Source organism: Triticum aestivum, chromosome 2A (assembly GCF_018294505.1).
Source record: "Triticum aestivum cultivar Chinese Spring chromosome 2A, IWGSC CS RefSeq v2.1, whole genome shotgun sequence".
NCBI classification, from domain to species: domain Eukaryota; kingdom Viridiplantae; phylum Streptophyta; class Magnoliopsida; order Poales; family Poaceae; genus Triticum; species Triticum aestivum.
The window spans coordinates 142,779,167-142,799,749 of NC_057797.1; the positions used below are offsets into that span (position 1 = coordinate 142,779,167).

A 20,583-nucleotide genomic window follows, 5' to 3' on the forward strand; every position below is an offset into this window, starting at 1 on the left:
GCGTTGGATACTCTCAAAGGCAGGGGTGTTCCTGCAAATAAATGTTTTCTCATATACCCACTTAAAATAGGACTGCGGGTTAATTTCGCAGAAACTGAGGGACTTTTTTGCAAAAAGGCCGATGACGCACGACCAGAAGCAGTCGCTTGTTTATTATTAACTAATACTAATACTAGTAGAATGCCCGTGCGTTGCTACGGGCTACCATGCATATAAATAAATCAAACAAATAATTAAGGACGTCTTCACGGTCGAAGCTCATTTTTCCCTCGTACGTCCGGGCTTGTTCGGACATCAAATGGGCGCCGAGTAGGCTCCCCAAAATTCAACTGTTTGGACAGTCCGAGCTCCCCAAATTAAGCCCATACGTGAGGGAGAAATGTGGTTGTCTGAACTACCAGTCGTGTTATCACCCACACACAGTCTCAATACAAAAACCCCACCCCATGACGCACCCTTCCGTTTTCCTGCGGAACCCTTCCCTTCCTGCTCGATTTCATGCCATAGTGGGACATTTCTACTGAAGTCTTCTCCCTTAAAACCGGATGACATCCACCTCACCTTGACCACGGCGCCTTGTCTCCTTGCACCATACTTCCTCACTGACCTAAAAGAGTGATAAGTATGTACATAAAACTCAAAGGAGTTGTTAAAAAAACTTAAATAAATGATGCTATCGGGCCGAAGCTCCGCGTCGGTCCCAGGTTGGTCGTTGGGTCTGACTTGATCCAATAGACCACGCGTCCTCCGCTGGTCCATGGGACATGGGACCCGCACACCGGTTATCCCCGTTCCTCCTTATCTTCTTCCTCGATGCGGATCCTCTTATATCCATTGTCTTTCTCATTATCATGGTTGAGGTCATTCCTTCAGCATCGATATCCTCAAATCCCCCATGACTCCCTCTCATGAATAGGCCGACGACCTCCCTCATCCTTTCTCTATCACTCGCTAATCCCATGGAGCCATCTCCTTTACCACGCCAGGGACCTCCCGCATGCATCTCTCGCAAATCCCCATGGCCCCCTCAGGTGGAGGACAGTCACCTGTGCTGCAAAAATCCATGGAAAAGTTGCGCCCGACACCTTCGGAACCTGCGACCAGCACCCGCAGAAGCTGCAATGCGTGGAGGTGAGGTCCTGGCGAAACCGGTGAGATGTTGAAACCGATCGTCGACAAGATTCAACAGCTGTTAAGTTTTGCTGGAACATGTGCTCATGTTTGTTGTGTAGGTAGCCCACGTGATGTAGATGCTACAGCCGATGACGTTATTTGTTGGAACCATTGGCAAGTTTTGCTGGAACTGATGCTTGGCAGACCCCGCAACGTGAATGCTATAACCGGCAAAGCAATTTGCTAGAATCAGCGACAAAATTTGCTAGACAGGTAATTTGGGCAACTGCGACGACATGAGGGTCCTCGGCGAGCCGTCAGAGTCAAATGCCCCTTAGTGTGCCATGGTCAACATTTTTCTTCCTCGAACCAGCTCTGCGGCAGGAGCTGCACCCGGGGGTGATGGCAAGCTGCAACATGGTGACACCGTGCTACAAGCCAGGAGAGATCGACGGCGACCACCAGGGGCGGTTCAATGATGTCGACATGATGCTCCAAGGTAGCCGATGGTGTTGCAAGGGGAAAGAGCTATGGTGCGAGGTGTCGATTCCCGTCCCTCCACGAATCACCCATGGTGAGCTGCAATGAACGAACCAGTGCTTCATGTAGGGGCAGAAGAAAAACTTAAATCGAATGGCTATTAGCGTCCAGATAAAACGGTAGTGCGTAAATCGGATGACCCGACAACTGCAGCGCCGCGAATTTGGGCTAGTTGACCGACGCCTAGCTGCCACCAAACCTGAAGTTCGTAAATGTGCTGTCACATCTTGATTAAACATTAACTAAGTTTCTGGTATAAAAACGTGAAAGTTTGTTCATCATTTTAGCCAAATATAGTAGTATTTATATAGTATGGTAACCCATTTCTTGGGATCGATTGTAGTCAATGGCCCATCCTGCTGCTCTACGCCTCTACTGATGAAGCCTTGATAATACACTTGTTTCTCAAAGTTCTAGGGAGCAGAAGCATTTCCATGTTTGCTTCCCTTTAGTGAAGCTGAAGGTAATGGCCTGTCGTTCAATATTCAAACACCTGAAGTTTTTCATGCCCACAAATACCCGATGATATTCTTATTTTCATACAAAAGGATTTAAAATTTAAACCAAATATACACCATTTTCTAATTGTTGTCACATTTGAGACAAACCAAACTAATATTGAAAACACATATGATATTATTCTTTTACACAACACATATGAAATTATGAACTGATTTAGACCATTTTTTATAAGCAAATGTAAAATAGAGCCATATGCTATCATATTCTTGAAAGAACACTTTCTGGAAATCAAAATGAAATGAAATAATCGTACATTAGTCTCCACGAGTCTCACATATATAGACCATCTCATATATCCCAATTTCGTGTCAAATAATGAGATCATCGTCAAGATACATCTTCCTGATTACAGTGCAAAGTAATGCTATATCACAAATGGTTGTAAATCAACAGTAATTATGTATAAGCATGCATGAGATCAATACTCAGGTTGTAGTAGAAATTAGTGATAAACCAATAAATAAAATATGTATACGCACGTAAGAAATTTAGAAGTGCATCTAAGCATAACATGTGCAGGTCACATACCAATAATATAGACATAGTTAGCATCGGGGGAACCCACGAGATCTTTAATCAACAGAAAGAAAGCTACCCTCATCCTCTAGCCGGCTGTCATCCTATAACCAGCACTCCATCATGAATATCAATGCTTCCTTTCATATCCTTCCCAAACCTTACTTTTTCACATTTTATTGTAATGATTCCTCCGAACAAATATCTAACCACACATGCTTTTGCCAGTACTGCTCGCATCATGTTCTCCTGGAATCCATTTATGTAGGTCAAAATGTTCCATTACCAAAAAAACTGGACACTGAAGATTTGCAATACCAGCGTCATACTAATTACTGACATTCATGTGGGATTGGAAGAAAATTCAAATTGCCTTTATTTTTTAGACAAGGGTAATTCAAATTACCTAAATAGTCCCAGTAGACGCAGTAACCACAGTTCACGATGTAGCGTATATGTGTACTGGGCTTTTGGTGCACGACTGCGTCGGTTGGGGCCTCACATGCTGCCCAGCACAGTCCTGCACTAACGAACTTTTGATGTTTCCCTCCTCCAAGGTTGTGAACATGAGTCCAAGTTTTTTGTTCTTCGACCACCAATCAAGTTTAGAACTGGTCCAACAATTTCATGTTGAGATCTGAATAGAAAAAGACATGATGCCATATGAGAAATATCATGGCCACCAAAGTGTAGCGCTTATGAGTTCATGAAACCACTTTGGTGAAGGAAAAGAAGAAGAAGAATACTGTGTATACATAAGAATAATGCTTATGAGTACATGAAGTAGCAAACATAATTCAAACAACTACAGTCATGCTTAGAATTAGGGAGCCAAGATGACTTCAAGAATAAAAGCAACCATTAACTCAACAGTGCTCACATTAGTGGTGTTGTCCTGCGTTATGGATGAGTTGCGGAAAGGGATAGGTGTTGCAAGCGTCAGCTAGAGGCGGACGTAAGTGAAGGGCACCATGGCAGCAAAACATGGGCTGAGAGGACGAGCGCATGCCACCGCCTCATCACTGATCTCAGGCATCCCTAATTTCTCCATTACACAACCAGGGATAAGTTATGTCAAATTACATATCACTTTGGCTGGGAGTTGATGTCACCATGGCTTGTCCAAATCAAGCGCTTAATTCTTTTGGATTGGAAAGACAACAAACTGAAGAATTAGTGCAGCATCACCCTGCAAATCAAACATGTTTCTTGTTTCTTCATGCAACATCAGCTCTGCAAATCAAACATGTCAGCAGTAGATAATCTATAGGATGGAGGTCCCTCGTCATTGGTGACATTGTCCCAGCCACAAAACTTCTCCAACAAAACAGCTCCATCTGACAGCAGCAATTGGGTTCACAAAACCAACATAAAAAATCAGTTCTGAATTGATAAACTAAATGATAGCTAAAATTTATACCGGGTCATAGGAGAATTCACACAGTTTGGCAAATATACAGGCTATAGTACATACACAAAATAACAGCTCTAGGCATAATAAACTTGCAACTTCTGTTGAACACCAAGAACAAGAAAGAAGCATACAATTGCATCCATTCACCATTGCATCAAGTTGTTCCCTTCAAACCTCCAAGAGTGATGGCGGCACCGGCATGACCACACCTGCACCAGTTCACCGAACCAATGAACCAAATCAATTGTTCACACTGTGTTATGATGAACAAATTCTAAGACATCACATCACTGTAGCAGTCCAAATAAATCGATACATTAGCTTTGAACAAATACTGACATAGATCGAGTTTCTAGCTCAGGGTTGTACGTGCACAAGTCTTATTACTTATTGCCTCACGCAGCGGTCTGTATTGATCCCATTGATCGATTGACTGCTGCCATGAACTGCTGCTGATGAGTTTGATTTGGGCGACGGCTGGCCAGCAAGTCCCATGGAAGAGAGATATAAGGGAGAGACAAAGCTTATATGCATGAAATAGATTACTTCACATCGCGACGATGGCGGACACCCGGCTGACGGCAAGTTGGTAAGGCAAATGAAAATTAAGGCGCTCTAACCGGAACAGAGGAGAGTGGAGCGACCATTACCAGATGGAAGAAGATGCACACACAAGGGGAGAGGAAGAGCGGCATGGCAGAGTAACCCACCGACGGTCGTGCCTCCAGTCTGCCTCCCCCGCGCCCCTCAGTTCGTCTCCACCGCACTCGCTCGAGGGCGCGATCACGCAGCCGTGCCGCTGTCTTGCTTCGATGCCGCCGCACGTCATTCCTAGAGAGACCAAGATGGGAGAGATGAGCAGGCTCAGGTAGAGGGAAAAATCTGTACCTCACGCCCGTCTTCCACCATCATCCTAAGCCCGCCGCCGATGCTGCCCTGAGCGCCACTGTTTCATCTATCTAGATGCCACAGGAGAAAAACGTGATGGGAAGGGCTCATAGGGTTTGGCTGTCGTGGGTGAGAAGGATATGATCTGGGATTGATCGTCCGTGGCCATAAAAGGAAGATTAAAGTGTCTAAAAAAGGAAGATTACAAAAGCAGGAAGGTAAGGAATCGGTTTGCCAACAAAATTGATCGACCAGGTGGACTTCAAAGGGGAGAAAAAAAACATGTGGGATCGATGGGAGGGGAGGTCGAACGAACGAACCAACGACGTACAGACTGCTACTTTAGGAGTAGAGATTAGGGGAATATATATATATATATATATATATATATATATATATATATATATATATATATATAGTAGGATTTTCTACAAGTGCTTGCCACAGAACTAGTTAAGGGTTTCAATGGTGCAAAAGTTCTCAAAAATTCTAAAAAAAATACTGAACCAGCACACCTATAATATAACATGATTCAACGGAGGGATTAAAGAAATACGACTGTATGTGTTCTGGACAAAAAAACAAATAGTTCAGCATATATTTATGTCGCGGTGAGCTGAAATGCTTATTATTTTTGGCTAGGACACATAAATGCATATTTTGACAATCCCTCCGTTGGATCATCTTATTACATTAGAGAGATGCTCCCATATTTATTTCATATTTTTTGATAACTTTTGAACCGTTAAAAGTTTAGGGACACTTAACTAGTTCTGTGGCAAGCTATGGTAGACACAGTTTTACCTATATATATATATATATATATATATAATATTTATATATATATTATATATATTTATATTCATTTTTCCCATCCTCCACTGACCCTTCCTCCCACTCTCTCCCTCTCTGCGACTCCCTCATAAAGATTATTTCCTAAATTTTGTTTAACTCAGCATTACCCTCTTTTTTGTTGCCCCTGCCTCATCGAAGGGGGTCCGGTCCATCTGGCATCCAAACACGGTGGCGGATGGGAAACCGCTTCATTGACGCGTTGAGATGGAGGTGAACGCATAGGAGTCGTTCGACGCAAGTATGGCTCGGCGTGCCCGTCATGCAAGACAGCATGCGCGAAGGCGGCCACGGCCCTCGCAGCGGACGTTGGCGAGGCGGGGTCGCACTCTCCGGTGCTGTGTATGGTGCACGGCCACCCCGGGTGCTGCAACCGGTTATGGTGGACGTAGCCGGCTCAATCCATCATCGATCCCACATCCACCGGAGACGTGCAGACGACAGGCTCTGACGAGGAAGAGTAACGCATGGGAGATGGCGGCAACTCGAGTCCTGTTAGCCGGTACGTGTCCCATGTCCTATTGAACCTCGCCAGCGACCGGAGCAACACTTTGAGGGGCGCAACCGGCCGCTAGACAAGGTTCCGGCGGAGATTAGGTTTGATGTTGCATGTAATATGGATTTGATGATTTGAATATGAAGTATCTGGTTGAGGAATCGATTGTTTGTGTGCTGGCCTGTAACTGTACGCAGACGCGTCCACATGCAATTGGGGACCGGATCTTGGTACTTGCGTATTTTTAAGCAACCATATATTTCATTAGACAATCGATTTACAAAGATTACACATATGGTCACCATACGAGACAAATATGCTTGTCAAGCAATTTTGCACAAAGAATTTCACAATAAGTAAAATTAATATTCCACCCTTGGAAAAACTTGTGCCTTGCCAAAACGTAGTCCACAAACATCCTCCGCCACCATCATGGAAACGCCAGAAAAAGAATAGCCGCCATACCAAGATCTGGGAGAGCACCATCGCATACAAAGATGCTTTTCGAGCCGATGAAGCGGGTCGCCGCAAACTATGAAACCGAGTTTTTGTGGCATGTAGGCCAGGGATCTTCTCGGTGGTCACCAGATCTCGACGTCGTCAACTTCATCCGAAATAGTCGAAAAAGAGGAACGTCGCCGCCTAACGTCGTCTATGCACCCAACTGCAAGACAGTAAACACAACTATAGCAGCTGACACGAACGCCACCCGCGAGAGCGCCGGCAGCCGACCACCAGACACGAACCTCGCTGGACCCAAAGATCAGCGAGACGACCGAGCCACCTGCCCCCCGTTGCCACCAGTTGGAATGACGCCGAGATGGAGGAAGAGCAAAGGCAATTTATTCTGACGAGGTGCCGTCTCCTCCATGGAAGCAGCGCCCCAAGAAAACACTACGCCAACCCTAAACACAAGTCAGAGCCGAAGCACCAGGGTCCCCACCCCTCCCGTCGCCAAAGCGATGGATGGAGGAGGCAAGGACCGGCGGGCAGCGGATTGGAGGCCAGTGAAGTTGGGGGCAGAAGGATTGCCCGGATCCTCTTTTCTCGGAGGGAAACAAGGTGGACTGGTACTTGCCGTTTGTAAATGCTCTGAAGCGAATCTATACTACTTATAAAAGAGCAAACATGATCTTCTTTAAATACACCCCACAAAACGTACACGGATACATTACCACCGCATGATTAGTCCCACTAAAGTCAATCTAACGGCTAGCCTTAACCTAATCTGTTCTCTGTGTGCACTTAGCAATTTACATTGACTGACCGTACTTCACCGTGGAGGAAAATATGAAGTCCACGCCTGGTCAATTAGGAAACTATAATCACGGACACATCCTATTAAGAAACTAATCACAGACACATCTAATTATTAGGAAACTAATCACAAACGCATCCTATTATTAGGAAACTAATCACGGGTGCATCCTATTATTAGGAAAATAATCACGAGCGCATCCTATTAGGAAATTAATCACGAACACATCTAATTATTAGGAAAATAATTACGGACGCATCCTATTAGATAACTAATCACGAACACATCTAATTATTAGGAAACTAATCGCGAGCGCATCCTATCGTCTCCTATCAGGGAATCGCGATCGCGAGTCGCCTGTCGTCACCAGCCCACCACCCACGCGAGCCACAATGGGAGACATGCGAAGAGGAGCTGCGGCTTCCTTCGAACACGCACACGTGCCGTCGCCGCCTTCGTCTTCTGCTTGGAGGGCAGGTCACTCTTCTACTGACTGCAACGACTTCGCATCATACAGAGAGACCAACCATGTTTCTCCGAATATCTTGAATTATGATCCTTATGACTTCATCTCTACTACTTATAAGAAGTACATTTTTTCATTTGACTATTTTCGTGACTTGGGAGGTAAGGTATGTTTTATCCACTAGAGTTGCTAAAATTGGAAGCATATCTGCAGTTTTTTCTTTCTAAATCGGCATTTGTTGGCCCCTTTTTGCCACTGTTATTTTTACAAGTGGTAGCCTACGTATCATTATTACTACAAACTGAGAGGATATTTGTTATATTGTCAAAATTTTAGAATGTTGAGCCCTTAAAGAAATGTGTAGTACTCAAGTAACTGTTCCAAATTGTCATATTAATGCTTTTGTCCTGTGATTAACAAGTATAATTACGCAATTTATCAATGTAATTTTTATTTGGCTTACATGTTCTATTTTCATAATAAATTAAGTCATTTTTCTTGCTTCCAGACATTACAACACTTGTGGTGTAATAGTAGAATCGGATGGTCCAACTAATATTTTTTTGTCTTGTTTCACAGCTGATTCTATGTAGTCAAGACATCTCTACACTTCTCTATGTGACAATGGCTTCCTCTTTTCAACAAACCATAGAGGTCTCTTCCCGCTATTGTGTGGTTGACACTCAATTGTAATAATAATTCTTGACTGGAGTTTGTTGGCACTGAAACGGTTCCTTAGCTTGTCCTAAGGCCTTGTACAATGGGAGGTGTTTAGAGGGGTGCTTAAAAAAATAAACCGAGTTTTTTTTAAGCACCGGTGCCTATTTCTACAGGAGAGACGCTTAGTTAAGCGTCTATCCTGTACAAATAAGCACCGGTGCTTAAGGAAAGTCTGATTTATTTCTTTAAGCACCTCTCCTAAGCACCTTCCATTGTACAAGGCCTAAGTGACATTTTCATGTGTGATTATACTTGCATAAATATGTGTATATGGAGAATCATGATGAATCTTCTAAATAATTTTGAGTTTTATACATTGGGAAAAGTGGGTGGTCTTTTAATACAGGAGACATGTTGATTAAGGAGAAACGATATTTCAAATTATTTGTATGAGTTGGGAATAAGAGATTGTGTACTTTATAGGGAAATTTCAAATTTATTAATAAATTGTCTTGTATTAAATATAGTATAATGTGTTAATCCCAATAGACGCGTGTTGCACGTGCACACTTATTAGTCCAAATAGACGTGCATTGCACGTGCATATTTACTAGTATGAGAAAGGGAGCCATAGGTGCGACTGTTTTTTTTCTTGTTTTTTGACATCAAATTTTAACATGGATGACGGGGAGGTGGGGTCGTTCGGTGGGAGAGAGGAGATCGACGAAGGTAACCTGGGGGTTTCCTTTTAATGTTAGAGATTTGCAAAATATAACATTTTATTTTTGTATTAGGAAAAATTGTAAATGTGATTCAATAGTAGAGTTAATAGTAATAGATAATAAATGATATATTGCATGGGATTAGCAATTTTTTAGTATTGAGGAATACTAAAAATCTTTTGGAACGTTATTTTAGTTATAGATTCAATGAATAATTTTATTTTGGAAGGTTATTGAGAAAAATCTTTTGTCTATGTTTTAGAAAAAGTGATAGCATATATATGGTGTGATTTTTGAATTTTTGATTACTAATATTTACGTGATTTAATTGAATCAGCACCTACCATGAAAAAACAGAGTTGAGAGGTGAGGCAAAAATTAACCATGTAGCGTGCTCGGTTTCCGATAGGACTTGGTTTCCCTATTTGAATGTTACTGTTTATTTAAATGGAAGGTTATTGGGTGGATTAGGGGTGGACCCCCTGAAAATCAGGGGGTGGAGATATTAGGGCCTCCTTTGGTTCACATGATAGAAATGTTATAGAAATAGAAAAATCATAGAAAGTGAGATGGCATGTATCTTAATTTCTATAAAGAAAGAGATGCCACTTGATGCATAGGATATGAATTTTTCCATTGAGTCTTACAGTAGGAATTAGGTGGGTTGGAGTCTTGCATACACATCCCGTGCACACACATACTTTATGCATGTGGTGGGACCCGATCAGAGAAGCCTGTCGGGTGAGTGGTCAAGTTTTAATGAATTCGCTCGTTGGAGCGCGCGAGCTTGAAAGAGCTTTTTCGGAATTAGAGTCCTGCATGCACATCTCGTGCACACACATACCTTATTTACGTGGTGGGACCTGATCAGAGAAGCCTGTCAGTTAAGCGGTCGAGCTTTGATGGATTCGCTCATTGAAGCGCACGGGCTTGAAAAAGCTTTTCCAGGATTAGAGTCCTGCATGCACATCCCGTGCACACACATACCATATTTATGCGGCGGGACCCGATCAGAGAAGCTTGTCGGTTGAGCGGTCGAACTTTGATGAATTCGCTCATTGGAGCGCACATCTTGAAAGAGCTTTTCCGGGATTAGAGTCATGCATGCACATCCCGTGGACACACATACCTTATTCACGTGGTGGGACCCGATTAGAGAAGCATGTCGGTTGAGCGGTCGAGCTTTGATGAATTTGCTCGTTGAAGTGTGTGGGCTTGAAAGAGCTTTTCCGAGATTAAAGAGGGTGTTTGTTTTCAGGGACTTATTGGTTTAGGGACTTAAAAAAAGTCCCTATAAGTTCCATCTAAACCAAATAGGAGGGACTTATAGGGACTTATGAAATAAGACTATCAAGGAGGGACTTATAGGGACTTATAGTTGTAATATGGTCTTATAGAGACTTATAAGTCTCAGGAACCAAACAGATAGAGACTTTTTAAGGACTTGGAACTTATAAGTTAGGACTAAAAAAAATCCTAAGACTTATGAATCAAACAGGGGCAAAGTCTTGCATGCACATCTCGTGCACACACATACCTTATTCACATGATGAGACCCGATCAGAGAAGCTTGTTAGTTAAGCGGTCAAATTTTAATGAATTAGCTCGTTGGAGCGCGCGGGTTTGAATGAGCTTTTCGAGGATTAGAAACACACAAGAAAAACATATACGATTACTTCCACACTTTCCGATTTATGATCAACAAATGGCAGTCATTAACGCGCGATCTAGTAACTGATTTCTCTCAATAAATACGAGATTTTATGTTGCGTCGTTAAAGACACTAAAGCGCTAGCCAGCTAGATCTGATTGATTTGGTAAAGACTGCAAAAGCAAAAATAATTGATATATTTCTATTGATTTCATTCCAACTGTTCCTTACTTAATCCATTCTATTCGTTGCCTGCATGCATAAATACACGCCGCCGACTGGTGTGATACGATAGTCACGGTGAGGTGAGGACGACGACAGTCATATGTCGATGGATCCTCATGCTGTTCTACTTCTCACCCTCGTCCTCCTCCTGGGTACCGGAGACGGCAGCCTCGCCGTCGGCACTCCGTCCGCGATCATCAGAACGACATGCGCGGCTGTCGGAGTGGGTTACGACTCCTGCGTGGGCGCGCTCTCGGCCGCCCCGGCCGCCGCCGCCCCGCCCCGGCCGCCCCGGCCGCCGCGGCCGCCAAGGACGCGCGTGAGCTCGTCGTCGTCGCCACCAGCCTCATCGTGGCCAATGTCACGTCGACGGTGCTCGTCCTCGACGACCTTGTCAAGAACCTCGGGGAGTGCCTCCGCTCCTACAGGCACATGAACAAGAACCTAGAGGGCGTGCTCGGTGACCTAGCTGCTGGGCGCCTCAAAGCGGCGACCGACAAACTGCTGCATGCCTCCTTTGCGCCCAGCGACTACGACATCCTCTTGCTCGAGGGGAGAGCGGAGAAGAACCCGATGAGCGAGGAGAACAACGACGCCCGTTGGCTGTTCCGACTGGCGGAGTGAAATGCATGGTTGGTCCATAAACTCAAATTAAAAGCACACTTTAGACCACAAACTCAAAATCTGCACAGATTAGGCCACAAACTAGATTATGAGCACACTTTAGGCCAAAAAAACGTTTCGGAGGTCTGATCCTGCACACGTGGCTGCCACCTCGGCTAAGACTAGACCGCTCTGCGAGTGTTATCTTTCCCAGGGTGTTAATTGTAAAATGGACGAAACTGAAATCCCGCGCCAATCACGGCTGGACCAAGCCCTTCCTTTCTCGTACTCTTCTCTGGACGGTTTCCGTGGAGCAGGACGATCGACGGCGACCTAAGGCGGCTCAACGCCGGCAAGCCGTGGATGGCTCGGCTGCGTGAGAAAACCGATCCTCCACCCTTATATGGTATGATCTTCCTCCTCTCCTCTTCTCTTTGCTTCTGTGTCCTCTTCCATGGAATAGGGCATATGTGATCATCGACAATTGGATCTTTTCTTTGTTGTTAATCATTTTCGATGGATTGATGCCAAATTTCTGTACTGAGGTCTAGTTTGTAAGCATGGCTGCCGTTTTGTTCCTATGTGTGGTGATATAAGGGGGAAAACCTGAACCTTTACACTCAGTTTAAACTGAATATATATGTGCAAAAAAACTGAACCCTTACACTTGTTCCTATGTGTGAAAATCTGCTCCGGACAGGTGGAAGAACAAATCGTATTCAGTGCAAAAACTGAACCTTTACACTTTGTTGTAACTGAATATATATGTGGGAAAGAACTAAACCTTTACAAATTATTCCTATGTGTGAAATCTACACTGTCTAGGTGAAAGAACAGATCATTTTCGGTGCTAAAACTGAACCTTTATCCTCTGTTTTAACTGAAAAAATGAACATCTACTCATGTTCAGCGCAAAAACTGAACATATTCTCATATTTAGTGGAGAAACTGAATATATATGTGCCGTATTCATTGCATGAACTGAATATAGGTGGTGATCTAAGGGGAAAAAACAGAACCTTGCACTCTGTTTGAACTGAATATATGTGCACAAAAGTAATGTATGTTTTTTGTTGAAGTGCAAAGACTGAACCTTTACTTTGTGTTATTGTGCATTGTAAGTCTCAATGATCCAGTGTTCACTATTGAGGTTCATCATGGTGGATTTTTCTGTGGTTTAGGAAGCAACAAAACATATATTGATGATAAAATTGACTTCTTTGACTTTTGTGTTGTTGAGGAATGGTCAGTACTTTATATTGTGGATTTGTTGGAGAAATTGGGCTACCCCGACAATACCAAGTACAAGGTGTACTGGTTGCTGCCTGGCCACACAATTGCTGATGGTCTTTTCTTTGTGTGCAATGATGATAACCTTCAGAAGCTCATTTCTTCAGTGCCCAGGGACAACAATATAGTTCTTTATTTGGATCAGATGTATTTGATTGACAATAGCATATGGGATGATGTGTTGATAGAAGCAAATGCTTCAGAACAGCCTAGTATCATTGTGAATCAATGCAAGCCTACAGAGCAGTTTTCAGGGCAGCCAGAGGGAGATATCACTCGCCAGATGGATGAGAAGCTGGAGAGATTGCAGAAATTTAAGAGCTCGAAGGAAGATGGTAGTGACAGTGACAGGCTTGATTCAGATGCAGACTTTTTTGACAGTGACAATGATCCATTTGATGGAGATGATGATTTGTTTGCCGCCTTTGTGGATCAAGATGTGAAAGATTCAATGATCCCTGACAAAGGTAGACAGCAAGTTCAAGACAATGAGGTGAAGGACAAGGATAAGAAGGATAAAAGGAAGAGGGAAGATTCTGATGGTGAGCTTGAATTACCAGATTCTGAAGATGAGAACTTCAAGTTCAAGTTCAAGTCATTCACATCAGTGGACATGAAGGAACCCGAGTTTAAAGTTGGAATGTTCTTTTCAACTGTTGAGCAGTTGCGAGAAGCAATAGATGAATATAGCATAAAAACAGAGTGCCTGTGAAGAAGATCAGAAATACTAGAACCAGGGTTGAGGTGATATGTGTTGAAGATTGTCACTGGTGCTTGTATGTAAGTCATGACACCAGGTCCAAGAGTTTGCTTGTCAAAAGATATATCAATGAGCACACCTGCAGCAAAGAGTGGGCTATCAAGGCAATGACGGCTCCATATATTGCCAAAAAATATCTTGAAGATATCAGAGATAATGAGACGATTGATGCACAATCATTGGGGGAAAAAGTGCAGAAGGACTTCAACTTGGCTGCTGGAAGAATGAAACTACAAAGGGCAAAAAAGAAAGCAATGACTGTTATTAGAGGTGATGAGGAGAAGCAATACAATTTGCTTTGGGATTATGCTCAGGAGATAAGGAGATCAAACCCAGGGAGCAGTGTCTTCCTAAACTTGGATGTTCATGGTTTGTTCCAGACTATGTACTTCTCCCTTGATGCTTGTAAGAGGGGGTTCTTAGAGGGCTGTAGGCCTCTACTTTTCTTTGATGGTTGCCACTTGAAAACTAGGCATGGTGGTGTGATGTTGACAGCAATAGGGATTGACCCTAATGATTGTGTTTTTCCAATTGCAATGGCTGTGGTGGATGGGGAGAACAAGAATAGCTGGAAGTGGTTCATGAACACTTTGAAGCGAGACTTGAACATCAGCAACACTGCGGCATATACCATCATGTCAGATAAGCAGAAAGGTTTGATACTTGCAGTAGAACAAGAATTTTCAGATTGTCCACATAGGTTTTGTGTAAGACATCTGTACCAAAACTTCAACACGATTCACAAGGGGGAAGTTCTCAAGGATCAACTTTGGGCTTGCGCTAGATCTAGCAACACAGAACAGTTGGAAAGAAACATGGAGAAACTCAAGTTGTTGAGTCCAGAAGCACATGCATGGCTTGATGGGCACCCACCAGACCAATGGTGTAGAGCCTTCTTTGATTGTTTCTGCAAGAGTGACACACTAATGAATAATCATTGTAAAGTGTTCAACAAGTAAGCTACTAAACATATATGTGTTCATGTTCTTTGTGCCATTCATGTTCTTTATAGTGATCTTGTTCTTCATTACATGTGCACACAGATACATACTTGATGCTAGAGAGCTTCCTATCCTTAGTATGTGGGAGAAGATAAGGATGCAGCTTATGCACAAAATGGTTGAGTATGCAAGGATTTGTGAGAATAAATGGACTAGCAACATATGCCCCAAAATCATGGACAAACTGCAGAAGAATGTGAAGTATGCAAACAATTGTTTTCCTCACAGACCTGGGCATGGAGTATACGAAGTCAAGAGCAAATCCTTCAGCTATGAGGTCAACATGCTGCAAAACAGTTGTGACTGCCGGAGATGGCAACTAACAGGCATTCCATGTTCTCATGCAGCTGCTTGCATGAGAGAGGAGAGAATAAAGCCCGAAACATGGATAGCAGCTTGTTATACAAGGGACAAGTATATGAAAACTTATGGACACACTATCTGGCCAGTTAGGGACAAAAGTTTTTGGGAAAAGACAAATGGAAGGGAAGTGGGAGCACCATTGTATAAGAAGAAAGCTGGAAGGAAAGCAAATAAAAGGAGAGAGCACCCATCAGAGAAAGAACAAGGTACAAGGCTCAACAAGCATGGTGTGAAGATGCACTGTAGCCATTGCAGAGACCCTAACCACAAGAGGCCAGGTTGCCCTATCCTACATCCAGAACTGAAACTTCAACCACAAAGAAGAAACAATGAAGAAGATATTGATGATTCTTCTATTTTAGAGGTTAAAAAGAGCAACCGTTTTTATTCCTTAGAGCTAAATGAATTGTTATATTTAATGCAGCTAATCTTTGCTTCATTATTTTCAGCATATTGTTCCTGAAGAGGGCATTCCTGAGTTAATTCCAACACAATGCAGTGAAACTCTAGTTGACGAACTGCTAGTAGAAGAAGTACATATAATCATTTGAACAAATTGTTTAATACTCTATTTCAGTTACTACTTCCCACTAATCCTTGCTTTATTATTTTTGCAGATCACTGAGTTGGAGAATTTTCACAGTCGAAGGAAAGGTCCACTGCCTAGCAATGCTTTCGTTGAAGAGCACATAAATAATATTCCTGCTTCAAGGGCAACAACAGCAACAAGGGGAGGGATGGCCATAGCAAGGGGAAGAGGAAAGGGGAGAGGAAGGGGAAGAGGAAGAGCAACTAGCTCTGCTACAAGTACTTCTATACTTGATGATGTTGTGCCAACTACCAGAGGGAGAGCAAGAGCGAGAGGCACTACAAGGTGAGCAAGTACAAGCAGGGTCACAGGAAGTATTTCTGTAGTTAATGATGCTACAGGAGCAAGTGGTGCTGCTTCAAACATGGTAGATGATGTCCCAAGAGCAAGCACAAGAAGACCAAGAAGTGGAGGAAGAGGAGATGGTGCAGCCAGAGAGAGAGAGAGAGAGAGAAGTATCAAACACGGAAGATTGTACCACTTGCTTTTTGGGTCTCATTAGTTAATTTCCTGGTTTCTGTCATGCTTATAAAAATTGGAGATTTGGTTGTGATACTTTCTGAAACTATGAAGTTGTGATGCGAACTTGGAACCTTTCACTTTTTTAGGGAATGGAACATTTACTTTTGAAACTACGTAGCAGTGTCATATTTATTTCATCAAGCAAGCTTATGAGCATAATCATGTGCACTGTGATGTTATATTTCACATGAATCTGCATGTTATGTGCACTGCCATGTTTATTTCCTGAAGAATGAGGACTTTTTGAAGATTAGTTGTGATTTTCATCTCCTCGACACCGACGTCTAAGTTTAATTCTTGCCTCACGCGGCTTATTAATCTAGCTACGTAGCTAGCTGGTGGTTGATTTCCATTTGCTCGATCGATAGCATAAAATGGAATTGCCATTTGTTGTCCAACGTGTGCGTTATCATTTCCACTAGTAGAGCAAATGTTTATATGTAAGTTGCATCCTGATTTTAATAAATTTAGGCTCACTTATAAATCACTTGCCGATGATTATTCTGAAGAATTTACTATTTAAGGTATGTTATATTGTTCACTATAAAAATATGTTACACTTCTCTAAGAGCAAATAGTTGATTTCCCTTTATATAAAAAACAACCGGCTTTTTTAAAATAAACAGGTCACCCTTCTCACTCCCTCGCTGCACGGACACAAGCCCTTACTCACATCTCACTCAACCCGCACAAGTCGACACCGCCATGTCTCCTCGTCACGGTGTCGCCACCGCCTTATCTCCTCATGATGTCGTCGTCGCCATCTCTCTCCCCGTTGTGGCTTGGATCTGCTGCCACCCCTCCACGCTCACTGCCGCCTCCTATCCCCTCCACCGCGATGTCACCCGTCCCCTCCACTCCCCGCCATGGTTTACAGTTTTGACTGGATCCGGTTAACAGCCGTTAGCACATCTGGCGTAGTGAGCAGCCAGGTCTGTCGTCAGCCGGGAGGTGCAGAAGGGTCGCCCTACCACTTATCGCTAGCCCCCTTGCGGCTCCAAGTTGTGCTCCTGCTGTCCGCGTTCCGTTCCCCTGAGCGCCCTAGTGTCTTTGTAAATTATGTAAATTATACTCTCTTAACAAAATATATCGCTGAAAAAATACATAACACACTTTTTTTGGGATCAATACACGTTTTTTGTCACGTAACGACTACTTCCCAATATAGCACGACACCGACGCCGCACAATGCTCTCGTTCCCCTCACTCTCTCCGCATCATTCTCTCATTCCCCTCCACCGAATCCCTAGCTCTCCTCCGACGATGTGCGCTGCCGCCTCCCTCTCGCCCGCGTCGCCGCCTCCCTCAGACGGACGCGCGTCGCCACTTTCTCTCCCTCTCGCACGTGTCGCTTGCTCCAAAGTTTTCTTTACCGAGGTTGAGGAGGAGCAGGCGGGGCGCGCGCAGGGCGGACTTCTCCTACTCGACAACAGTTGCGACGAACGCCGGCGCTCCTTGTCGCCCTCGACCTGCAAGAAGGAGCGCCCGTACTGAACAAAATCGATGGGGCTGGGATCGACCCGTGGTGGAGGCATTGTTCGACGGAGAGGGTGACGTGAGGACTCTTCCATTAGGAATAGATGTTTGATGGGTGAGGCACCATGAACGAATTTAACGTGCACTCTGTGTAAAAAATGCATTTCACCTAAGTTCAGTAAAAAAATCTTTACCGACCATGAACAAATCGGCACATGAAAAGCTGCCAAAACAAACCGGCCCATGATGAAGATCTTGCGATTCTCTCCGAGCAGCATTCGCGCCGACGCGCGCCCTCTTCAGTACCCCGCCTTTTCAGCCACCGCGACCCGCGACCACCTCCATGCCTCCGCGCCTCCTGTTCCGCCGCCTCCTCTCCACCGCCGTCGCAGCGCCCGCTCCGGAGGCCGCCGCCGCCTCCGCCGCCGCGCCGAGGCCCACCGACCCGGCGCTGCTCGTCCGCCTCTGCACGATCATCTACCAGCAGCAGAACGCCCCGGACGCCGCCCTGCAGCGCCGCCTCTCCGCGCTCCCCCTCCCCTCCGCCCCCGCCGACCTCCGCGAGCTCTTCCTCCAGGCGTCCGCGCGGTTCCCGCTCTCCTGGCGCCCCGTGCAGCGCCTCCTCGCGCACCTCACCGCCCGCCACGGCTTCGCGCACTCCCCCGCCACCGCCGCGCGCTTCCTCGACGTCCTCGCCAAGTCCAGCAACGTCGACCTGCTCCACTCCACGCTGCTCGCCCTCCCGCCCGGCCTCCTCTCCGACGCGGCCCTCCGCGCCGCCGTTCGCGGCCTCGCCCCCGCCCGCGAGGTCGGCAAGGTCTCCGCCCTCCTCACCCTCTTCCCCGAGGCGCAGCGCCCCCGCGCGCTCGCCTTCATCGTCGACGTCGTCTGCTCCGTCTGCAAGCTGCCCGACGTGGCAGAGAAGGTCGTCAAGCAAGCCGAGCACCGGTACGGCCTCGCGCGCTGCGGCAGGTGCTGCGAGCTGCTGGTCGTCGCGTACTGCCGCGCGGGGATGTTTTCCGACGCGTGCAGTGTGTGGAACGGGATGGAGAAGCGCGGGATTGAGCCCGGCGCGGCGGCATATCAAGAGATCGTGGTGACGCTGTTCAAGAACAACCGTATCCCTGACGCCATGAAGGTGTTCGACGGAATGCGGAGGAGGGGATTGTCTGCCGGCGGTGGTGGCGCGTGCTACCACGCTGTGGTTTCGTGGCTGTGCAAGGAAGGAAGGACCTGTTCAGCGTTCATGGTGCTGGCCGAAATGGTTAAGAGAGGGGTGGAGGTGGACGGAGAGGTGCTTGGGGATTTGGTGTATGGGCTCTTGGCGAGGCGGAGGGTGAGGGAAGGGTACAGTGTTTTCTATGGTGTCAAGGAGAAGGATATTGCACTGTACCATGGGTTGATGAAGGGTTTGGTGAGGATCAAGCGAGCTGGGGAGGCGACTGAGGTGTTTAGGGAGATGGTTGCCAGTGGGTGTGAGCCAAACATGCACACATACATCATGATGCTTCAGGGGCACTTGGGGAAGAGGGGCAGGAAGGGCAGGGATCCATTGGTGAATTTTGAGAGCATCTTCGTCGGCGGATTGGTGAAGGCGGGGAGGACACTGGAGGCCACTAAGTTTGTGGAGAGGACAATGTGGGGTGGAGTGGATGTGCCGAGGTTTGACTATAATAAGTTCTTGCACTACTTCTCGAATGAGGAGGGAGTAGCGATGTTTGAGGAGGTTGGAAGGAGGTTGAGGGAAACAGGTCATGTTGATCTTGGGGACATCTTTCTAACCTATGGCGAGAGGATGGCCACAAGGGACAGGAGGAGGAGAGCGATGAATGGGCGTTTGACAACAGTTGAAGATTATAGCTGCTTACCATCATCTCAGGAGTCAGAAGCTAGGAGCGTGTGATGTGTATTACATATCATAGAAGTGTCAAATACAGTACAGTTTTGACGAACAAACAAATATTTTGTGCTTGCATTCTTGCCTCTTGCTTCCATTCTCTTTGCACTTCTGGTAGTATGTGTCTTTTTTCCGAGTGTCTTGGTAAGTTCTTTTAGGAATTAGGAGGATACACGGTTCACTTCCAGCCCTCTCTTAACCATTTCATTTAAACATCCAAATGACGCATGTAAGTTCAAATGACTTTTATATCTTAGCATTTTTTGTGATTTTATTTAGTTCTGACTTTTAGATGCTTCTTCAAAAGAGAATCTTTTAATGAGCAGTTTTTCTTGAAATAAGAATGTTGCAAGTTAAATTTCTGCACATACATACATTCTTTGTGGTAAATAATCACCTATAAATTGTTGAAATAACCACTCAAAAGATTTTCCTAACCTAACAATAACATACATAGTTGAAACAACCACACCAAAGGCCTAAACAAAATTTTAGACATAAAAAAGGCATCCATGAGTAGCATTTAAAGTTGACATGAATGACGCTTGGATTCAAATATAAGTTGCATAACACCTTGATTTATGTTATTTAGCTGAATTTTTTTTATACTGATGGTTTGTTCTTATCAATTTCGAGATAAGGTAATGTATCTAATTAGGAAAATTACACACGATGAACCACACCATCAAAGTCTGACAATGTGAATCCAACATATCCTGAAAGGCTCCTTCAGCTGCTGCTCCATTTGAATTATGGGGC

General features: G+C 44.9%; 2 protein-coding genes and 1 pseudogene across 2 annotated transcripts; all 3 read left to right on the forward strand.

Annotated features, from left to right (window-relative positions):
• Nucleotides 1-11,416: 11,416 nt before the first annotated feature.
• Nucleotides 11,417-12,519, forward strand: LOC123185031 (uncharacterized; annotated as a pseudogene).
• Nucleotides 12,520-12,966: 447 nt separating this feature from the next.
• LOC123185032 (uncharacterized) lies at nucleotides 12,967-15,544 on the forward strand. Its single transcript, XM_044597051.1, has 2 exons — nucleotides 12,967-14,931; nucleotides 15,020-15,544. The coding sequence occupies exon 1, from the start codon at nucleotides 12,990-12,992 to the stop codon at nucleotides 13,926-13,928; it is 939 nt and encodes a 312-aa protein (XP_044452986.1). The 5' UTR covers nucleotides 12,967-12,989; the 3' UTR covers nucleotides 13,929-14,931; nucleotides 15,020-15,544.
• A 2,220-nt stretch (nucleotides 15,545-17,764) lies between these two features.
• Nucleotides 17,765-20,208, forward strand: LOC123188040 (putative pentatricopeptide repeat-containing protein At1g26500). The gene has a single exon (XM_044600067.1). The coding sequence runs from the start codon at nucleotides 18,271-18,273 to the stop codon at nucleotides 19,828-19,830; it is 1,560 nt and encodes a 519-aa protein (XP_044456002.1). The 5' UTR covers nucleotides 17,765-18,270; the 3' UTR covers nucleotides 19,831-20,208.
• The last annotated feature ends 375 nt before the right edge of the window (nucleotides 20,209-20,583 follow it).